Consider the following 19,262-nt stretch of genomic DNA (forward strand, 5'->3'; position numbering starts at 1 on the left):
TTCTCCCTTTCTACTGACTTTCTCCTTTGCCTACAAACATAGTTGTCTCTGGTCTCCTCAATTCTAAAAAATAAAACTTTTCTGGGGGCAGCTAGGTGGCGCAGTGGATAGAGCACCACCCCTGGATTCAGGAGGACCTGAGTTCAAATGCGGCCTCAGACACTTGACACTTACTAGCTGTGGGACCCTGGGCAAGTCACTCATTGACCCACAAAACAAACAAAAAAAACACCTTTCTTTTGACGTTGCTGATCACTCAAGGCACACACACACACACACACACATCTTCTTTCCTTCACCCCAAACTTCTAAAAACAGTAGCATAAATTTACTACTTCTATTTCTTCATCACCTATTCACTCTTCACCCCCCTACAACCTCGTTTGTGCTTTACCACTCACTCTGCCTTTTGTAAGCAGAACCTTGGTAGGTGAGATGTTGTAAACCTGCCTACTTTTTCAAAGCCCTTTTTGCTTTCATCTTCCATTGCTGTGGGGCAGCTAGGTGGTACAGTGGAGAAAGTGCCAGCCCTGGAGTGAAAAGGACCTGATGACCTCAGACACTTCCTAGCTGTGTAACCCTGGGCAAGTCACTTCACCCTCTTTGCCTCAGTTTCCTCATCTGTAAAATGAACTGGAGAAGGAAATGGGAAACCACTCCAGTATCATTGCCAAGAAAGCCCCAAATGGGGTCACAAAGAGACAGATATGACTGAACAACAATACCCCAGTTTCTCCTGTCACAAAAGAAAGTGATTCAATATACTGTTCTTTTCAGTAGTATTTGCATGTTAAAATTCAACCACTGTTAGGGAAAAGGATTTAGAATGGTGAAATTTCAGACATTTTGGAATCTGGATAGGAGAGATATTCTGGAGAGACGGCCTTCATGAAGCCACTCAAATCATGCTTCTGTAAGGGGCTAAAATTCTAGCTAGTCTGTCTAAAATATCTAATGAGTGGTCGCCAATCAATTATATGCTTTAACAAGAGTTTAGACTTTTAAGCATTTATTAAGAGAATAAGAATTTGGTGAAGAGAAAGAGGCCTAGATGCCTACATTTATCTATCTCAGAGAGTGTGCATTTTAGCTCTACTCACCACGAGAGTCCTCACGAAAAAAAGAGTGAACCACCCCTTCTTCATCCCCCAAGCTTCTTGTGAAACCGGGAACATCCCATTCCACTCATACACACATCTCCAAGCTAATTGGCTGGTAGCCTTCATTGAAGTTACCCACAAGCAAATGTCACTTCCTGACACCAAGGAAAGCTGCATGGCTTGCCCTCAGATCCCTTATCCTCATGGTGGAGCTTTCCTACAGTAACTCTCCAGCAGGTGGCATCATTCCAATCGTTACACTACGTAGGCACTTTGTTTATGTATAAAGCTTGTTTTGTGTATAGAAGTCTCACCTTTAGGTTGTGTTCCCTGAGCATATTGCATATAGTTTGAATTAACTTATTATGTACTTGATTATTCCCTGGGCAAAAGAGGGAACCCAGTCTAATAGATAAAGGCCTGGACATGGAGTCAGAAAGGCCTGAGTTCAAGTCTTGCCCCTCTGATAATAGGTATGTGACTCTATGTGAATTGGGGTAGTACCTCAGGCAACTCCCAACTTAACTATTAATTCATAGCTCTAATTAGTGGAGGGAGTTTCCACAGTGAGAATTCCCTACAGTTGATGAAAGCATAAGTCTTCTCTGAGCTTCAGAATTTAAAAAATTAATAATCAGGATTTGGAATTAGGTGACTGACACATGAAATCTATTTCTGCCACTTTCTACCTGCATGACCTTGGCAAAGTCACTTAACCTAGGTCTCAGTTTCTTCATCCCTGAAATTGAAAGGGTTGGTCCCTTCTAGCTCTGAAATCCTAGGATTCATTTACTCATTCAACAAGTTCTTATTTAATATCCACTGTGTGCAAGACAATATGTTGGCCAATACTGTAGAAAATACAAAGATTTATAAAACATAATCCCTGACCTCAAGGAATTTATACTTTAGCAAGATCCTTGTGGTCTTAAATAGATAATAAATTATTTGCTTATAGGGATCATATCTTCTTTGGTATCTCTCCCCATGTAAACATTAAGCACCCAACGGCTGTTTATTGTATGTTAAAGATTCTAATGAACCCAACAAATTTAATCTGAATCAGAGTCTTAGAAAAACTGTATAGAAGACAGCATAATAAAGTGATGTTAATTTAGAGATCATTAAACACTTTATAAACAAAAAGCCTTATAATTTGTCAACAAATTAAATGAATGATAATTATTTTTCCCATTTACAAATGAAGAAAAAGAGGCTAAGGAAGTAACTTTTCTAAATACACTATTTGTGTTGCTTAGCATAGTGCCTACTTAGAAAACGTTCATTGACTTATATTTGTAGTAGAATTTGAATGCCTAACTAGAAATTATCTATGCTATTTCAGGTCTACCATCATGAAAAAAAAATGTTCTTTCATTTGTACTCATCATTAAATAAATATTTCCTCTTTTTTAAACTTGTTTTATAATTTCCCAGGTAGCAAGACATCATGGAAGAGTCTGGATATTTTTTCGATGAATTTGATAACTACACCTATTCCTTTTATCCCATTGAGTATTCTCAAGAAGATCTGGAATTGGAAGAGAAGGTTCATTTGGGAGCTGTGCAGTGGGTTTCCCTTGCCTTATATGGCCTAGCATTTGTCCTTGGGGTGCCAGGAAATGCCATTGTCATCTGGTTCACTGGATTTAAGTGGGGAAAGACAGTCACCACTCTCTGGTTCCTCAATCTGGCCATTGCAGATTTCATCTTTGTTCTCTTTCTGCCTCTTTACATGTCCTACGTGGCCATGAATTTCCATTGGCCCTTTGGCACCTGGCTATGTAAAGTCAACTCCTTCATTGCTCTGTTGAACATGTTTGCCAGTGTGTTCTTCCTAACAGTGATCAGCCTGGACCGTTACATTCATCTGATTCACCCTGTCTTCTCTCAACGTTACCGAACACTAAAGAACGCCCTTTTTGTCATTGGCATAGTCTGGCTGATGGCATTTATGGTTGGTGGCCCTGCCCTGTACTTCAGAGAAACTCTTGACCTCAACAACCATACCATCTGCTTCAACAATTTCCACCAGAATGATACCAGCGTTATTTTAATGAGGCACCATGTTCTGACCTGGATGAAATTTATTTTCGGTTACCTCCTTCCCCTACTCACCATGATCATTTGTTATTCACTTCTTGTCCTCCAGGTAAAGAGGAGAGCCACCCTGACCTCCAGCAAATATTTCTGGACAATACTAGCCGTGCTGTTGGCCTTTGTGATTTGTTGGACCCCCTTTCACCTCTTTAGCATTTGGGAGCTGTCAATTCACCACAGCAACCACTTCCACCATGTGCTTCAGGCGGGACTCCCCCTCTCCACTGGCTTGGCTTTTTTCAACAGCTGCCTGAACCCCCTTCTTTATGTCTTGATTAGTAAGAAGTTCCAGGTTGGTTTCCGGACTTCAGTTGCTGAACTCTTAAAGCATACCTTGAGGGACGTTAGCTGGTCAGGGACAATGAGTGAACAGTTAAAACACTCTGAGGCCAAAAACCTGTGCCTTCTAGAAATGGCTCAGTGAGGAGAGTTCCCAAAATTGAAGCTGAAACACATGTAAACCAAAATAAAAGAAACCCAAACTGACTGTGAGGTAACACACACCACTAAGAAGCAATTGGTTTTTCTGATAAAATAAGCAAGGCAAGCAAATACTGGCTGATTAACAACTTTATCAGTAAGCCATTCTCTTATTTGTGTGTGTGCGCGCACACGCGCGTGCACACACACACGCACGTGCAAATATGTCAGTCTCCTAACAGCAATATCTTTGAATCAAATCTAATTACAAGATACACAGTGGGCCATTTTTCTATCCGTTGACCAAGGCAGCCCGATTTAGTGTTGTCGCAGATGTGAGAAGAAGCTTGTTTAATTTGATTCTTGCTCATTATGCTACACTGACAAAGTCTCTGATGTGGAAGCATATTATTTTCTTAGGATAACTTAAAAGATCTTGGGGCTTATTATTAAAGATAGATCCTTTCCAAGAACACTAAGGTATATGCTGCTTCTAACATTCATTTTCATTTTTGCTGATAGCCTCACAAACATATTCACCATCTCACAAGTAGATAATAAATAAAAATAAAATTTATAAAATAAAATTCTTAATTTTATGTAGTTCATGCATTTTGCCAGAGGGTGTATCTTATATTCATTTAAAGTTTATTTCTGTAAATATAAATAGATCCGCAAAATTGGTATAATGTGTGTTCACATACATGTCCCACAGAGTTGACATCTAAACAGACAATAGACTTGGCCAAGAGATGGTGGGAAACATGTAGGATTTGGAGCCAAAAGACTTGGGATTGAATATTTACTTTGATCTCTACCACTTCCATGACACTGAACAAGCTACCTAACCATTGTAGACCTCAGTTCCTTATCTTTAAAATAAGAAATTTGGAATAGAAGATGAACTATAAGGTTCCTTCTTTTTTTTTTTTTTTTAAGTAAGGCAATTGGGGTTAAGTGACTTGCCCAGGGTCACACAGCTAGTAAGTGTTAAATGTCTGAGGCCGGATTTGAACTCAGGTACTCCTGACTCCAGGGCCAGTGCTGTATCCACTGTGCCATCTAGCTGCCCCATAAGGTTCCTTCTAACTCTGAAACCTATGATCCTAAAAGTTCATAAAATGAAGCTTTTGGTGGCACATTAATTTCATTCCACTATTTCTCCATATTATGACTTTTTTTAAAGTTCAAGCAATAATGTAGAAGATTCATCTTAAATAAAAACAATTCAATTCAAAAAAGTAAGTGCCTGGTATATTCAGGGCATCATGCTAGGTACTGGGGACACAAAGCAAAAAAAAAAAAAAAAATCATTCCTGCCTTCAGGGATCTCACATTCCACTGGAATGATACTTGTTTACGAGCAAATACAAATATAACCCAAGCCTCAAAGCACATTTATATGGAGTTCTTCTATTTGGTGGAGATTGATTACTCAATGATCTCCACCTGCCAAGAGGTGGAGTTGGTAAGAGCTAGAAAGAAGTGAGATCCTGGTCTTCTGGCTTCCAACTTCAAGAGAGAAAAGTCATGCCGTTCCAGACGGTCTTCAAGTCGCTGAAGAGAGAAAGACCTGGGAAGACCTTCTTCTGAGAAACTGACATACAGAGAAGCCAGCATTTCAATTGTGCCCCTATTCCTGGTTTACAACATTAGGAACTTTGGGAAATTTCTCCTTGGATGGAGATCTGAGACTCTCTCTTAGCTGAGGTGAATTATCTCACTCCCAAAGACAGAGCCCATTGTATCTGTGTATTGTCTGGTATGTAATCTCATATATAGAATTTCTGATTACTATCTTTTGATTAAATGGCTTTATCTGCTGTTTACTGTGTGTGTTCATTGTTTAAGTGGCATCTGATAGAAAGAAGAAAGGGTCCTTGGATAGCTTATAGCACTCCTTTCCCATTGAGAGACAGAGATCAGGAGCACAACTTGAACCTAAACATTATTTTCCCCTAGACTAACAATATTTAAAAGAGCAGATGGATATAATTATAGCCTAGTACTTTCTCTCTTGTTTTTTTTTAATTTAATTTTGCTATTACTATAGATATCAGTTTTGGCAGTGAGCATATTAATTTATTAGTATTATATCAGTAAAGGATTGACCATGTTTCTCCTTAAATTCTCATGGTCTCAGGCCAAGTGGTAGAGAAAGCAGAGAGAGCTTCAACATGCCAATTAGCACAAATAGGAGAAAAGTTCCAAAAGACCCATGCTGTCCTAAAAGAGAGCAAGAGATCCTCTTCCATCTTCCATAGGGGCGGGTCATTGTACATTGATAGAAGCCAATTGGTCAGCTTGATTCAATTCCATTGGTTGTCATGATTTGAAGGTGGTCCACATTAAAATGAACTCTACAGATGATGCCATGAAAAGGAATGCAAAAAACCCTCATGGTAATTGCTCAAGACAAAGTCCATTATCTAGGTGTAATTTTTTTTTTTTTTTTAGTGAGGCAATTGGGGTTAAGTGACTTGCCCAGGGTCACACAGCTAGTAAGTGTTAAGTGTCTGAGGCCAGATTTGAACTTAGGTTCTCCTGACTCCAGGGCCGGTACTCTATCCACTGGGCCATCTAGCTGCCCTCTAGGTGTAATTTAATCCCATGAGTCCTTCACTGATCTATACAAAAAAATCTGTCTCCATTTTTTGGTTCCCTTGGGTTTGTCCCAGATGAGATTTGATAAAGTTTTTCAAGGAGAACTCAACTTTCTGGAGCGGAGGGAGAGAAAGGATTGACAAAGTGATCTCTGGGTCTTCCCAAGAAATCCATTATTAATTATTTTCTCACATACCCTGTCTCTCTGTGTCTCTATCTTTCTCTGTCTTTGTCTCTCTCTGTCTCTGTTTCTGTCTCTCTGTATCTCTATCTCTGTCTCTGTCTCTCTATGTATCTCTATCTCTCCATGTCTATCTCTGTCTCTCTGTCTCTGTCTCTCTGTTTCTCCATCTCTGTCTATTTCTCTGTCTCTGTCTCTGTCTCTGTCTCTCTCTCTCTCTCTCTGTCTCTCTCATGAACAAACATAGAGGCCAGACTCTGGCCCCAACCTCCTGCTTCCCCCCTTGGCAGAAAATAAAGTCTCAATTGGGGAAAGGTTGGGGATGGGAGTGGGGATGGGAAGAGACTCTAGGATTATCTTTTCTTGACTCCAGGCAAGCTACATCTACACTCGTGATCATGCATAACCTTCATGGACAAAAAGACAGTGCACCTGCACAGATTGAAAATGAACATCCTTGGGGCAGCTAGGTGGCGCATTGGATAAAGCACCGGCATTGGATTCAGGAGGACCTGAGTTTGAATCTGGCCTCAGACACTTGACACTTACTAGCTGTGTGACCCTGGGCAAGTCACTTAACCCTCATTGCCCCACAAAAAGAAGAAATAAAAGAAAATTTTTTAAAAAAGAAGAAAATTAACATCCTTGGGGCAGCTAGGTACAGCAGTGGATAAAGCACTGGCCCTGGATTCAGGAGTACCTGAGTTCAAATCAGGCCTCAGACACTTGACACTAGCTGTGTGACCCTGAGAAAGTCACTTAACCCCCATTGCCCCGCAAAAAAAAAAAACAAAAACAAAACAAAAAAAAAAGCATTTACTATATACCAGGCACTAAATTATGAAGCTACAAAGAGAAGCAAAAAGACTGTCCTTGTCCTCAAAAGCTTACATTCTAATGTGGAAGAAACACGTAAATAACTATTTTCATATAAGATATATCCTAAGTAAATGAAAGGAAATCTCAAAGGGAAAATGCCAACAGTGTTGGGGAGGAGTCACCAAGAAAGGAAGGGGATTAGTACAAGCATGGTAGACGGCCAAGAGTGGGGAGGCACAAAGACAGAACAGTAAGTATGCCAATGGAACTGATTGTGGGGTATGCGGAGGGGAGCTTTGTAAGGAAGCTGGAAAGGTAGGAAGGGGCCAGTTTTCGAAGGGCTCTCAAGGTCAGATAGAAGAGATTATGTTTGATCCTGGGTGATAGGGACTTGGCTGAGTAATGGGAGAGGGTGATGTAATCAGGCCTACACTTTAAAAACATCACCTCCGCAGCTGAGGGGAGGATGGATTGGAGTGGAAAGAGATTCAAGGAAGCAAGTCCAATTACAAGGCTATTGTGATCATGAAGGCATGAGATGAGTTTAAATTTAGTTTCAGGGGCAGTTAGGTAGCACAGTGGATAAAGCACTGGCCCTGGATTCAGGAGAACCTAAGTTCAAATCCAGCCTCAGACACTTGACACTTACTAGTTGTGTGACCCTGGGCAAGTCACTTAACCCTCATTGCCTTGCAAAAAAAAAAATTTAGTTTCAGAAGTTGTTCCCAGACACAGATCATTAGAGCATCTGTGAAAGTCATGTATTGCTCAAAAAAAAAGAAAGAAAAGAAAAAGTGGGGCAGCTAGGTGGCACAGTGGATAGAGCACCGGCCCTGGAGTCAGGAGTACCTAAGTTCAAATCTGGCCTCAGACACTTGACACTTACTAGCTGTGTGACCCTGGGCAAGTCACTTAACCCTCATTGCCTTGCAAAAAAAAAAATTTAGTTTCAGAAGTTGTTCCCAGACACAGATCATTAGAGCATCTGTGAAAGTCATGTATTGCTCAAAAAAAAAGAAAGAAAAGAAAAAGTGGGGCAGCTAGGTGGCACAGTGGATAGAGCACCGGCCCTGGAGTCAGGAGTACCTAAGTTCAAATCTGGCCTCAGACACTTGACACTTACTAGCTGTGTGACCCTGGGCAAGTCACTTAACCCCAATTGCCTCAAAAAAAAGAAAGTCATGTACTGAAAATGAAACAAATTCATGGTTTCATGTACTAGCCTACTTATCTGTTCTCCTTGATATTTGAAAAAGCTTTTTTCCCCCCTTCTCATATTTGTTAAGTTCAGAAAGAAAAAAAATATATTATCATGGGAAGCAGCCTAGCATAGAAGAAAGAACTTACAATTAAAGACCTGAATTCTAATCCTGTTTCCGCCACTAATGTAGTTGTATGATTTTGATAGTCATGGGCCTCCATTTCCTCTTCTGCAAAATGAAAGCTTTGGCCTAGATGACATCTAAGTTCTTTGCAGCTGTGACAAAGCTATGAAAAGGAAAGAAAAAGCAGCATGGTACACTGATCAACTAGGATTGACTTAGCTCTTCTCAACAACGCAGTGATCCAAGACGATCCCAAAAGACTCATGATGGAAAATGATCTCCACATCCAGAGGAAGAACTGTGAAGTCTGGATGCAGATCAAAGCGTACTATTTTCACTTTGTTTTTGTTTTTTCTTCCTCGTGGTTTTTCCATTTTGTTCTGATTTTCCCTACGTAACATAACTAATATGGAAATATGTTTAACATGATTATTCATGTTTCATCTATATCAGATTGCTTGCTGTCTTGAGGAGGGGAAAGGGAAGGGAGGGAGGGAGGGAGAAAAATGTGGAACTCAAAATCTTACCAAAATGATTGTTGAAAACTATCTTCACGTGATTGGGGAAAAAATACTATTAGGTGGGAGTGGAAAAAGAAAAATCATTTTAAGGAAAAATTCTTAGTAGCATTTCCTAGAAGTATTAATACAGGAGAATGAAAGAAAGAAAAGAATTTTTATGTCAACTATTCATATGATAATGTTGTTTTTCCTATTTTCCTATTGTGTTTCTTCTTCTATTTCAAGCTGTTTTAAGATGAAATTAAATGACAGGCCCCTCTTTTCTGATCACCACTGTTAATTTGAAGCTTTGATTCCTCCAGCTGAGCTAAGAAATCAGAATTGACAACACCAGTTCCATTTCTGAACTGTTTTTACCCAAAAGGCTATTACAAACAATCCAAATGCCAACACACATTAGACCATTTATTTGATTCTGAAACCCCAAATGAGGAGTCCTTACAGTATATTAGAGCACATTTATCATCTTCAAGTTAATAGACCCCAACTCTTCAATTCTTAAAATTCTTGGGTTTAAATCTTGTTTTCATTTTTAAAATTTGGCAGTAACTCTAGGGGCAAGGAAGGAAAAAGAAGGAAGAAAAGAGAGAGAAAGAAAGAAAGGGAGAGAGAAAGAAAGAAAAATGTTCTCCATTAAGCATGTTAAATGAAAGCACTAAGTGCAGAGTCTCTAATGAGAACCCCTACATCCATAATTACAATCATATTACAGAGAGCCCTGGATTTAAATCTTGTGTGACCTTGGGCAAGTCACTTAACTTTGCTGGGCCTTGGTTTTCTCATTTGTAAGATGAAGGGGGTTGGACAAAAAAAGCTTCCGAGATCCCCTCCAGCCTATGAAATGAGCAATTATAGATCGATAGATTTGGAAGATGTCTATGAGGTCCTCCACTTTTAAATCATTGTTTCAGAGATGATAAAATTGAAACTCTTTAGTTGCTTGTTGTTTAATTCATCCATTTATAGCCATTGGAATGATCCTTGAAAGGAAGAGTGAGAAGCAAGTTTCACAACCTTTTCTAGTAGCAAAGGGCATTCATAGTAGAAGTTCACATGTTTTCAGGAATTTGCAGTTTATAAAGTTGATTCTTCACACCAACCCAAGAAAGTAGATCTCACAGGCATTATTATACCCATTTTACAAATGAGAACAGTGAGGCTGACACGTTAAATAATAACACTATACTGGCAGCAGCTGGGTGGCGCAGTGGATAGAGCACCAGCCCAGAATTCCAGAGGACCTGAGTTCAAATCCAGCCTCAGCCACTTGACATTTACTAGCTGTGTGACCCTGGGCAAGTCACTTAATCCTCACTGCCCTGCAAAAAAAATAATAAATTGTTAAGGGCTAAAATTCTAGCTAAACTGTCTAAAATATCTAATGAGTGGTCGCCAATAAATTATAAGCTTTAGCAAGAGTTAGACTTTTAAGCATTTATTAAGGAGAATAAGAGTTTGGTAAAGAGAGAGAGAAAGGCCTAGATTCCTCTATCTATTAAAGGGAGAGCACATTTCTAGCTCCCCTCTCCACCAGCGTCCTCAGGAAAAGAGCCTCAGTCTCTTCCTTCCTCCTCCCACTAGCCCGCATCACTTCCTGACAACAAAGAAAAGACTCCTGGTCTTGCCCTCAAAGACCTTCGCTTCATGGGCGGAACTCTTCTACAGTAAGTCTCCAGCAGGTGGCGTTATTCCAATCATTACAAAATGAACAAATAAATGAATAAATAAAAACAATATACTTCCTCACAAAATGCCCATGAGGTGAGTATCAGGGAAATTATTACTAAGAGAAGCAAAGAAATAAGTAAGGAGAGAGCACCTGGTTGGTCTTAAATCCAAGATGAACTACATCCTCAGGTACTAGACAGGTCTCAGATCTAATTTCTAGGCCATTATCAGTACTATTTGAAAGATCATATAAATTAGGAAAGATGACACAAGATTGGAGATGGGCAAATTGTCTTGATTTTTATAAAAGAAAAGAGAATGGAGTATTTAAACTATAGGCCAATGAGCTTGACTTCACTTCCTGGGAAACTGGGTCACTAAAGGGATGGTAAATGAACATCTAGAAAAGGAAATCTATGATTACAAAGAGAGACAATGTGACCATCAAAAACTGGTCATGGTACACAGTAACAGCAATATTGTTTGATGAAGAACTGTGAATGACTTAACTATTATCAGCAATACCAATTCCCAAAGGACTAATGATGAAGCATACTATTCTCCTCCAAAGAAAGAACTGATATTGATTGAACACAGACTAACGAATGCTATTTTTCACTTTCATTTTTTTCTTTTGTTCAAGTTTTGTTATACAAAATGACTAATATGGTAATGTTTTACATGATTGCACATGTATAATTTATCTGATTGCTTGCCACTAGGTGGGGGATGGGGAGGAAGGAAGGAAGGAAGTATAGAATTTGGAACTCAAAACTTTAAATAAAAATGTTTATTATTTTAATTTCTTTTTTTTTTTTGAGGCAATGGGGGTTAAGTGACTTGCCCAGGGTCACACAGCTAGTAAGTGTCAAGTGTCTGAGACAGGATTTGAACTCAGGTACTCCTGACTCCAGGGCCGGTGCTCTATCCACTGTGCCACCTAGCTGCCCCTTAAATATTTATTATTTAAAAAAAAAAAAAAGGAGAGGGGGAAGCTAAGTGGCGCAGTGGATAAAGTGTATGGCTCCTAGATTCAGGTTCAAATCTGGCCTCAGACACTTGACACTTACTAGCTGTGTGACCCTGGGCAAGTCACTTAACCCTCATTGCCCCGCAAAAAAACAAAACAAACCAAAACCAAAACAAAACACAAAAAACAAAATACACACACAAAAAAACCAGGTTGTGCCATACTAACTTATTTCCTTTTTTGATATAATATTAAACTAGTAGGTGAGGGAAATGACCTACAATTTGGCAAAATTTTTGATAAGTTATCTCATACAATTCTTATGAAGAAGATGAAATGATATGGATTGGATGATATAACAATCAGATTCAGAACTTGTTATACGCCAAGACTCAAAGAGTAGTTGTGAATGTCAATGTGGCAGATCTCCAATGAGGTACCCTAGGAATCTGTGCTTGGTCCCCTGCTACTTTTTAAATGTATTTAACTTTTTTAAATGTATTTTTATTCTAAACTTAACAAGCACCAAATAAAATAGATGGTTCTATATCCAGAATAAAATGGGAAAAAAAGAAAAAAAAAGAAATGTCCATGTAACTATGGATCTCTGTTATGCACAACTTACTTTCATTTCAAGTCATGACATCACCTCCCCAATGTCCTGGTCCTCTTTGAGAACAAAAGACAAACAACAACTTTTTTTTTTCTTTAAATAATCTAATCGATTCAATGTGTAGCTTTCAAAGCTGACTTTCTTGTCTGTGATTCTTTCTGACCCTTCTCTTTTCTTACATTCCCCAGAGCTTAGCACAATGCCTGGGACAAAATGCTTGCTGACTGATTGACTGCCTCTTCTAAACATTTTTTTAAATGTTTCAATTATCATCTTTTCTTTCTTTTCATTTTTTTTTCATGGGGGGTGGGGCGCTGCTCTCCAATGAGTTCAGTTTTCCTTTTTTGGTCATTTTTGCTAATCAAGCCTGTGCTACTTAACATTTTTATCACTGTTTTGAATAAAGGCATGGATGGTTTACTCAACCAATTTGTAGATGACATCAAGCTAGAAGGGGTAGCTAACACACTGGACAAGTCAGAATCCCCAATGCTAAAGCATTAGGCTAAATCTAATTAGATTAAATTCAAGCCTTTTTCACTTGTTTTGCCATTGTATTACGGGTATAGCAGCAATCTCGTCAGCACATATTACACAAGACTTTTAGGAAAAAGAAGTTTCTTTCAAAGATACAGAAGCAAAATTGTCCCATCTAGGGGAAGCTAGGTGGCACAGTGGATAAATCATCAGCCCTGGACTCAGGAGGACCCAAGTTCAAATCCAGCCTCAGACACTTGACACTTACTAGCTGTGTGACCCTGGGCAAGTCACTTAACCTTCATTGCTACACACACACACACACACACACACACACACACACACATACACGTCCCATCTCTAAGTGGATTTACATGAAAACTGTCAATAATATCAATCACAACTCAAAGAGACAATGGAGAAGGGCCAAGCTGTCAGAGCAATGACATACCCACCCATTTATTCTGTACCAAGTCCAAACACTTTACCATACCACCACCCCCTCATAAGAAGTATGAGCTACAAAGACAATTGTGTTGGTGAACAAACACTTACCATGTGCCAGACACTAGAACTGTGTATCCATGTTCCAAGGACCAATGTAAGACAAAGACTTTTTTTATTATTATTATTACTATTAGTAGTAAAAATAACAACAGCAATAATAGCAGCTAAAATTTATACAGTACTTCCCATGTGCCAGGTACTGTGTTAAGCAATTTACAAATATCTCATTTGATCCTCACAACAATCCTAGGAGGTGGGCAATAATATTATCCCTATTTACAGATAAGGAAACTGAGGCAAACAGAAGTGACTTGCCCAAGGTCACACAGCTAATAAGTGTCTAAGGTAGAGTTTTAACTCCAAACCGTAGCATCTATCCACTACACCACCAAGAAGCCTAAAAAGATAGGCTAGTTTGAGAATGGGTAGTTAGGTGATGTAGTGAACAGAGCCCCAGGTCTGGAGTCAGGAAGACCGAAGTTCAAATCTGGCCTCAGAAAATAGCTGTGTGACCCTAGTGTAGAAATATTTTTAAATTGACTAGCCTAATTTGGGGGGCTAAAGCTGACTGGAGGACTAATCTGGGACTTGTGACTATTTGGCTGACTGCATTTAATTTAATGTGGGACATTGATAAAGTTCCACCACACTGCTCCCAAACTGATAAACTAAAGATTAAGAAGGCTCTTAACTAAATAATCAAAGCAGATTCTATTCATGAGATACTATTTCAATTTAGGAATACAGGGAAATAAAGTGTACAACCTGACTGCTTTCCTGTGGTCTCTTTCCACTGCATCTCTTTCCCACCTGCTGCACCTTGAAGAACTTCTTGAATACAATAAGGGCCTTGGCCTCCTCCGGCCTCAGGGCACGTTACACTTTCCCTGGTTTGTATTAAGGCCTGTAACCTTGTCAGACCTGTCTCTCCTTTTCTGAACCGTCCTTGTCCGTCCTTCTCCTCTAGTTTGTCCTTCTCCTCTAGTCTGTCCTTCTCCTCTAGTCTGTCCTTCTCCTCTAGTCTGTCCTCTTCTAGTCAGCCCCCCTTCTTTCTAGTCTGTCCTTGCTCCTTTTCTATCTAGTCCGTCTCCCCCCCCTCCTGTCTCACTCCCAGGTCTATATATGCATTTTCTTCTCTCCACTCAAATCTCGGGGCTTCCTTCGCCCCCACAGACCAAGCTAATCCACCAGCCAGAGCTGCAGCTGGTGGGGGGGGGGGGGCACGGTGTGCTCTCGAGCCTCATGCCTCAGCACAGGCTATCTTTCAGATAGCTCCGCTCAGGTCGGAAGGAGCTGGGGGCTTTTTTTTTCCCCCAGCTGTCTGTCCTGGTGTCTTGTATAGCCCACGGGGCTTTTTCTCCTCAACTGAAGCTGAGGAGGAGGAGGAGAGACCCTGAGGGCCTACGGATTTCTAATCTCAGCCTAAAGGTAGGGTCCCCAAATCAAAATAAATTTCCACACTAGGCAAGTCACTTAACCCTGTTTACCTCGGTTTTCTCATCTGGAGAAGGAAATGGCAAATCACTCCATTATCTTTGTCAAGAAAACCCCAGATAGGGTCCTGAAGAGTTGGACACAACTGAACAAGTTATAGAGTAACATGTTCAATTGCTTTGGGAAGAAATAAAAAGGTCCCTGTTCCTCATTTTTACTACAGAAACTAGATACAACGTGAGGATTCCACTCCTCATGTACAAATCTGAATAATGAAAAGGAAAAGCAATAAGAATTAAGCAATAGGAAAAGTAACTTTGGGTTACATTCTAGAGGCAAATTCTAGGCCTGGAAAAAGAGTTTAAAATAGAATGTTCAATTAACTATTGAGGAAGAAGTAGTGAAAAACAGCAGTGAAAGGATTGTCCATTGTACCTGATTTTCACCCAAGGAATTAAGCTTCAGGTTCAGATGTAGACCTTGACTTCTGCTCCTAGTGGGATATCATTAATGATAGGAAAAGTAGCTCCCCTACAAAACATTAAGAGAGGGGGCAGCTAGGTGGTGCAGTGGATAAAGCACAAGCCCTGGATTCAGGAGGACCTGAGTTCAAATCCGACCTCCGACGCTTGGCACTTACTAGCTGTGTGACCCTGGGCAAGTCACTTGACCCTCATTGCCCTGAAAAAAAAGAAAAGAAAAAGTTAAGAGAAGGAAACTCTAGAGGAAAAGATGATTACCTTACCCTAAAAGCAGGCCATTGGATCATCAATTTATTAAAATCAGAAAGGATGTATTTGTGTGACCATAGACAAGTCACCAAAATACTCAACCTCAGTTTTCTCTTCTTTAAAATCAAGTTGATAGCAGCACTTACCTTACACAATCAAATCAAAGTCCTATAAGTGTTAGCCATGCTTGATGGTCTAACTCTCTCATTTTGCAGATAAGGAAAGAGGATACCAGAAAAGTGAAAAACTAAGGTCATACAGGTCGATAGCACAGCAGAAGAATAGAGGTTCAAATCAAGGTTCTGGACTTGACTGCAAGTCTGGCACTCAACTACATCATGGTACCTCTCTGTCACTTACTGGGAATATGCATGCCATCAATTTCAGTCACTCCTTATAGATAAGCTTTGTTTTCCTTCCATTACTATGTCACTCAGCAGCAAAATGGGGCCAAATCTTTTAAGTGTTAGAAGCTTTCCATTGAAAAGCATAGTTTTCTTATTTGTTTTTTGCAGTTGTACACAAATTATGATTTATGATGATTCAAAAGTACATGTGGGGGCAGCTAGGTGGCGCAGTGGATAGAGCACCGGCCCTGGAGTCAGGAGTACCTGAGTTCAAATCCGGCCTCGGACACTTAACACTTACTGCCTGTGTGACCCTGGGCAAGTCACTTAACCCCAATTGCCTCACTTAAAAAAAAAAAAGTACATGTGGTTTTTTAAGCACCTTTGAGTTAGGTGCCCAAATATTAAAGTGAATTAAGATATACAAAACTGAAAGGAAGTTTAGGTTAAGTCATTTAGAGACCTTGCCTAGGTTCACTGTAAATTTCCATCTTTTTTTTTTTCCCAATCAGTTTTCAGTTATATTCAGTTCAAAGTCCAATGCTCTCACTGTCTGACAACATAAACGCTGCCCTCTGGTGGTTGTTAAGGTAGATTCCACCTTACTGCTAACAAACTAAACTTTGTAATAATAGACAATCTATGCTTGCCTTAAATACTGGTGGCATAATAAATATAATTATTTTACTTGTTTCATAAACTTAAGTCAGCAAAAACTTCTGTTTTAGCTCTGGACTATCAGTGAAGAAACTGAGAAAATCAATAGTTTCAGTAAAGCAGCAGGATACAAAATAAACGTGTAGAAATCAACAGCATTTCTGTACAATTTGGAACGGTGTCCCCCAAAGTTACTAAAAATGCATTCACTACTAGACATACCCCAGAGATCAAAGAGGAAAAGAAACTATGTACAAATGGGGGGCAGCTAAGTGGCACAGTGGATCGTCCCTGGATTTGGGAGGACCAGAGTTCAAATCCGGCCTCAGACACTTGACACTGTGTGACCCTGGGCAAGTCACTTAAACCTCATTGCCCTGCCAAAAAAAAAAAGAGCAAAGGGGGGGGGGACTATGTATAAATGCAAAATACTTATAGCAGTTATTTTTGTGGTGGCAAAAAAAAAAAAAAAAGAAACTAAGGCAGTGTATCCTATCAAGGAATGGCTAAACAAATTACAGCATAGGAACGTAATGGAATATTATTGTGCTGTGACAAAATGGACAATTTTGGAAGATACTGGGATCTCTATGAAAATGTGAAGTGAGAATTGTAATGGTAATATTATAGAGAAAAACAACTTTTGACTGTATCTCAATAGCAGTATAAACCATGAGTCCAAAAGAATGAAGATAAAATAAATTACTTGCCTCCTGATAGATGAATTTATGAGTATACATCACTTGTATGTTTTAGATGCAACTAATGTTGCAATCTGTTTTGCTAGACTATACAGCTATGTATGAGACTTTATATTTAATTTTGCTCAGTGTAGGGGGCAGAAAGGCATTGTGAAAAAAAGGGACAATTTTTTAGACATTTATGCTATGATATGCCACATTTATTTCAGTATTACCTATATGGTGCTGTTGCCCTCAATTAACTCTGGCAATGTAGGCTGCCAAAGGATTGTGAAAAATGAACTGCATCGGGGCAGCTAGATGGCGCAGTGGATAGAGTACCAGCCCTGGAGTCAGGAGTACCTGAGTTCAAATCCGACCTCAGACACTTAACACTTACTAGCTGTGTGACCCTGGGCAAGTCACTTAACCCCAATTGCCTCACTAAAAAAAAAAAAAGAAACTGCATCACATTGTTACTGAAAGTATTTCAATGCACTACCTTAATGTGGTAGGACTGATATAACTAAACGGGAATGAATAGGTGAATAGGATCTATTTATTGGGGAAAAGGGGATGGGGGGGGAGGTAAACAGCTAAGTGGCACAAGTGAATAGCATGCCAGGCCTTGTCAAGACCATCTTCCTGAATTCAAATTTGGCCATAAACACTTACTAGCTGTGTGACCCTGGGCAAGTCCTGTAAAAACTATATTTGCCTCAATTTCTTCTATAAAAATGAGCTGAAGGAAATGGCAAACCACTTCAGTATCTTTGCAAAGAAAACTGCAAATAGGGTCACAAGTCAGATACAAGTCTGTACAAAGGGGAAAAAAAAAGACGAAATGCACAGAACTTAAATCGGATGCTGTTTTTAAATTGTATTGCTGTAAAAATCAACTTATTCTAAAAAATAAGTCCTCCAGAGGACATAGGCAATATTCAGGTCATCCATCTTATCACCCTTATTTTAATTATACCACTTCCTTTTGGGATCAGATGCATCTTTTGATGTCACCCTGTGTACAACGTTGCCAGTAAATTCACATTCCTCATACATCTTTCGTTTTTGGTCATAATGAAATATATGGTATGTAATTGTGGGGGTTTTCTTTAGACTTCCTCAACCTCAGCCCTCCAAGCTCCCAACCCCCTCCATTTAGTACTAAGGGATTGGCCCCTCAGGACAAGTACCAATTACCATAGTTTTATTCATGTACTACCCAAAAAACCTTCCCCAGACTAAGGGGCAGGGACTGCTAATAGTCCTGATTCCTGACTTCATTTTGAGGTAGGACAAGTTGAGTCATAATAGAATAGAAAAGGTTGTAATAGGAATCACATTTTATATTTTCCCCAACCTTCCTTAAAGGGAACTGTCATCCTTCTCACAACCTGGGTTCATAGTTTGTCTTCAATTCCTCTTCCCTTTCAATTAATTAGTAGTCTAATCTCATTTTCACTCTTAACATGTCTCCTGGCTCCCACAGCTCAACTTTTCAAAAGCCAATGGCTTCAACTATGTCACCCTTTCGGGTCTTTACAATAGCACAGTGGTAAGTATCTAAGATTTTTGCTGATAATGGAGTCAAAAAACAAACAAAAAACCCACTTGTGTAACAGTGGACAAAGTACCAGGCAGGGAGTCAGAAGACCAAAATTGCTCCTGTTCCCACTCCTTACACTGGGTAGCAGTCTAAGTCTAGCACTTAGGTATGGGCCGTTTCACTGCCTGCATGACCCAACCCTAGATCATTCCTTTCAGTTCAATACTGATTACGTTCCAAATATGAAGAGCATTTGGCCAACTCCCCTAATAGCTTCCTTTCCTCCCTTGCAAAACCAGATTCAGCACACAACACTTTCAAGCTCAAAACTGCCAACTACTCCTGCAGTAGTATTACTCCAAAAATTTATGCAAATACCTTTCACCACTACACAAATCATATTCCAAAAAGACTGGGAAATTAAGGCATTCCTGTAAACAATGGAAAATCAATATAGGCTAGGGAAATCGGTTTGGATGGAGTAAATTAAGATAATTAAGAAAAAAAACCCAACAGTGTGAATTACAATCTGGGCCAAGCCAACCACTCTATTAAGAACACC

At 39.6% G+C, this 19,262-nt stretch overlaps 1 protein-coding gene across 2 annotated transcripts in view; it reads left to right on the forward strand.

Moving 5' to 3' along the window:
• The window catches only part of CMKLR2 (chemerin chemokine-like receptor 2), a 53,843-nt gene extending 48,476 nt beyond the window's left edge, over positions 1-5,367 (forward strand). Inside the window, exon 2 of one of the 2 annotated variants that reach the window (XM_043996468.1) lies at positions 2,538-5,367. In XM_043996468.1, coding sequence (XP_043852403.1) covers positions 2,551-3,624 — 1,074 coding nt within the window. In that variant the 5' untranslated portion in view covers positions 2,538-2,550 and the 3' untranslated portion in view covers positions 3,625-5,367. The remainder of the gene's footprint in view (positions 1-2,537) is intronic. The other variant, XM_043996469.1, reaches the window with a different exon arrangement.
• The last annotated feature ends 13,895 nt before the right edge of the window (positions 5,368-19,262 follow it).

This window comes from Dromiciops gliroides, chromosome 3 (genome assembly GCF_019393635.1).
Source record: "Dromiciops gliroides isolate mDroGli1 chromosome 3, mDroGli1.pri, whole genome shotgun sequence".
Taxonomy (NCBI): domain Eukaryota; kingdom Metazoa; phylum Chordata; class Mammalia; order Microbiotheria; family Microbiotheriidae; genus Dromiciops; species Dromiciops gliroides.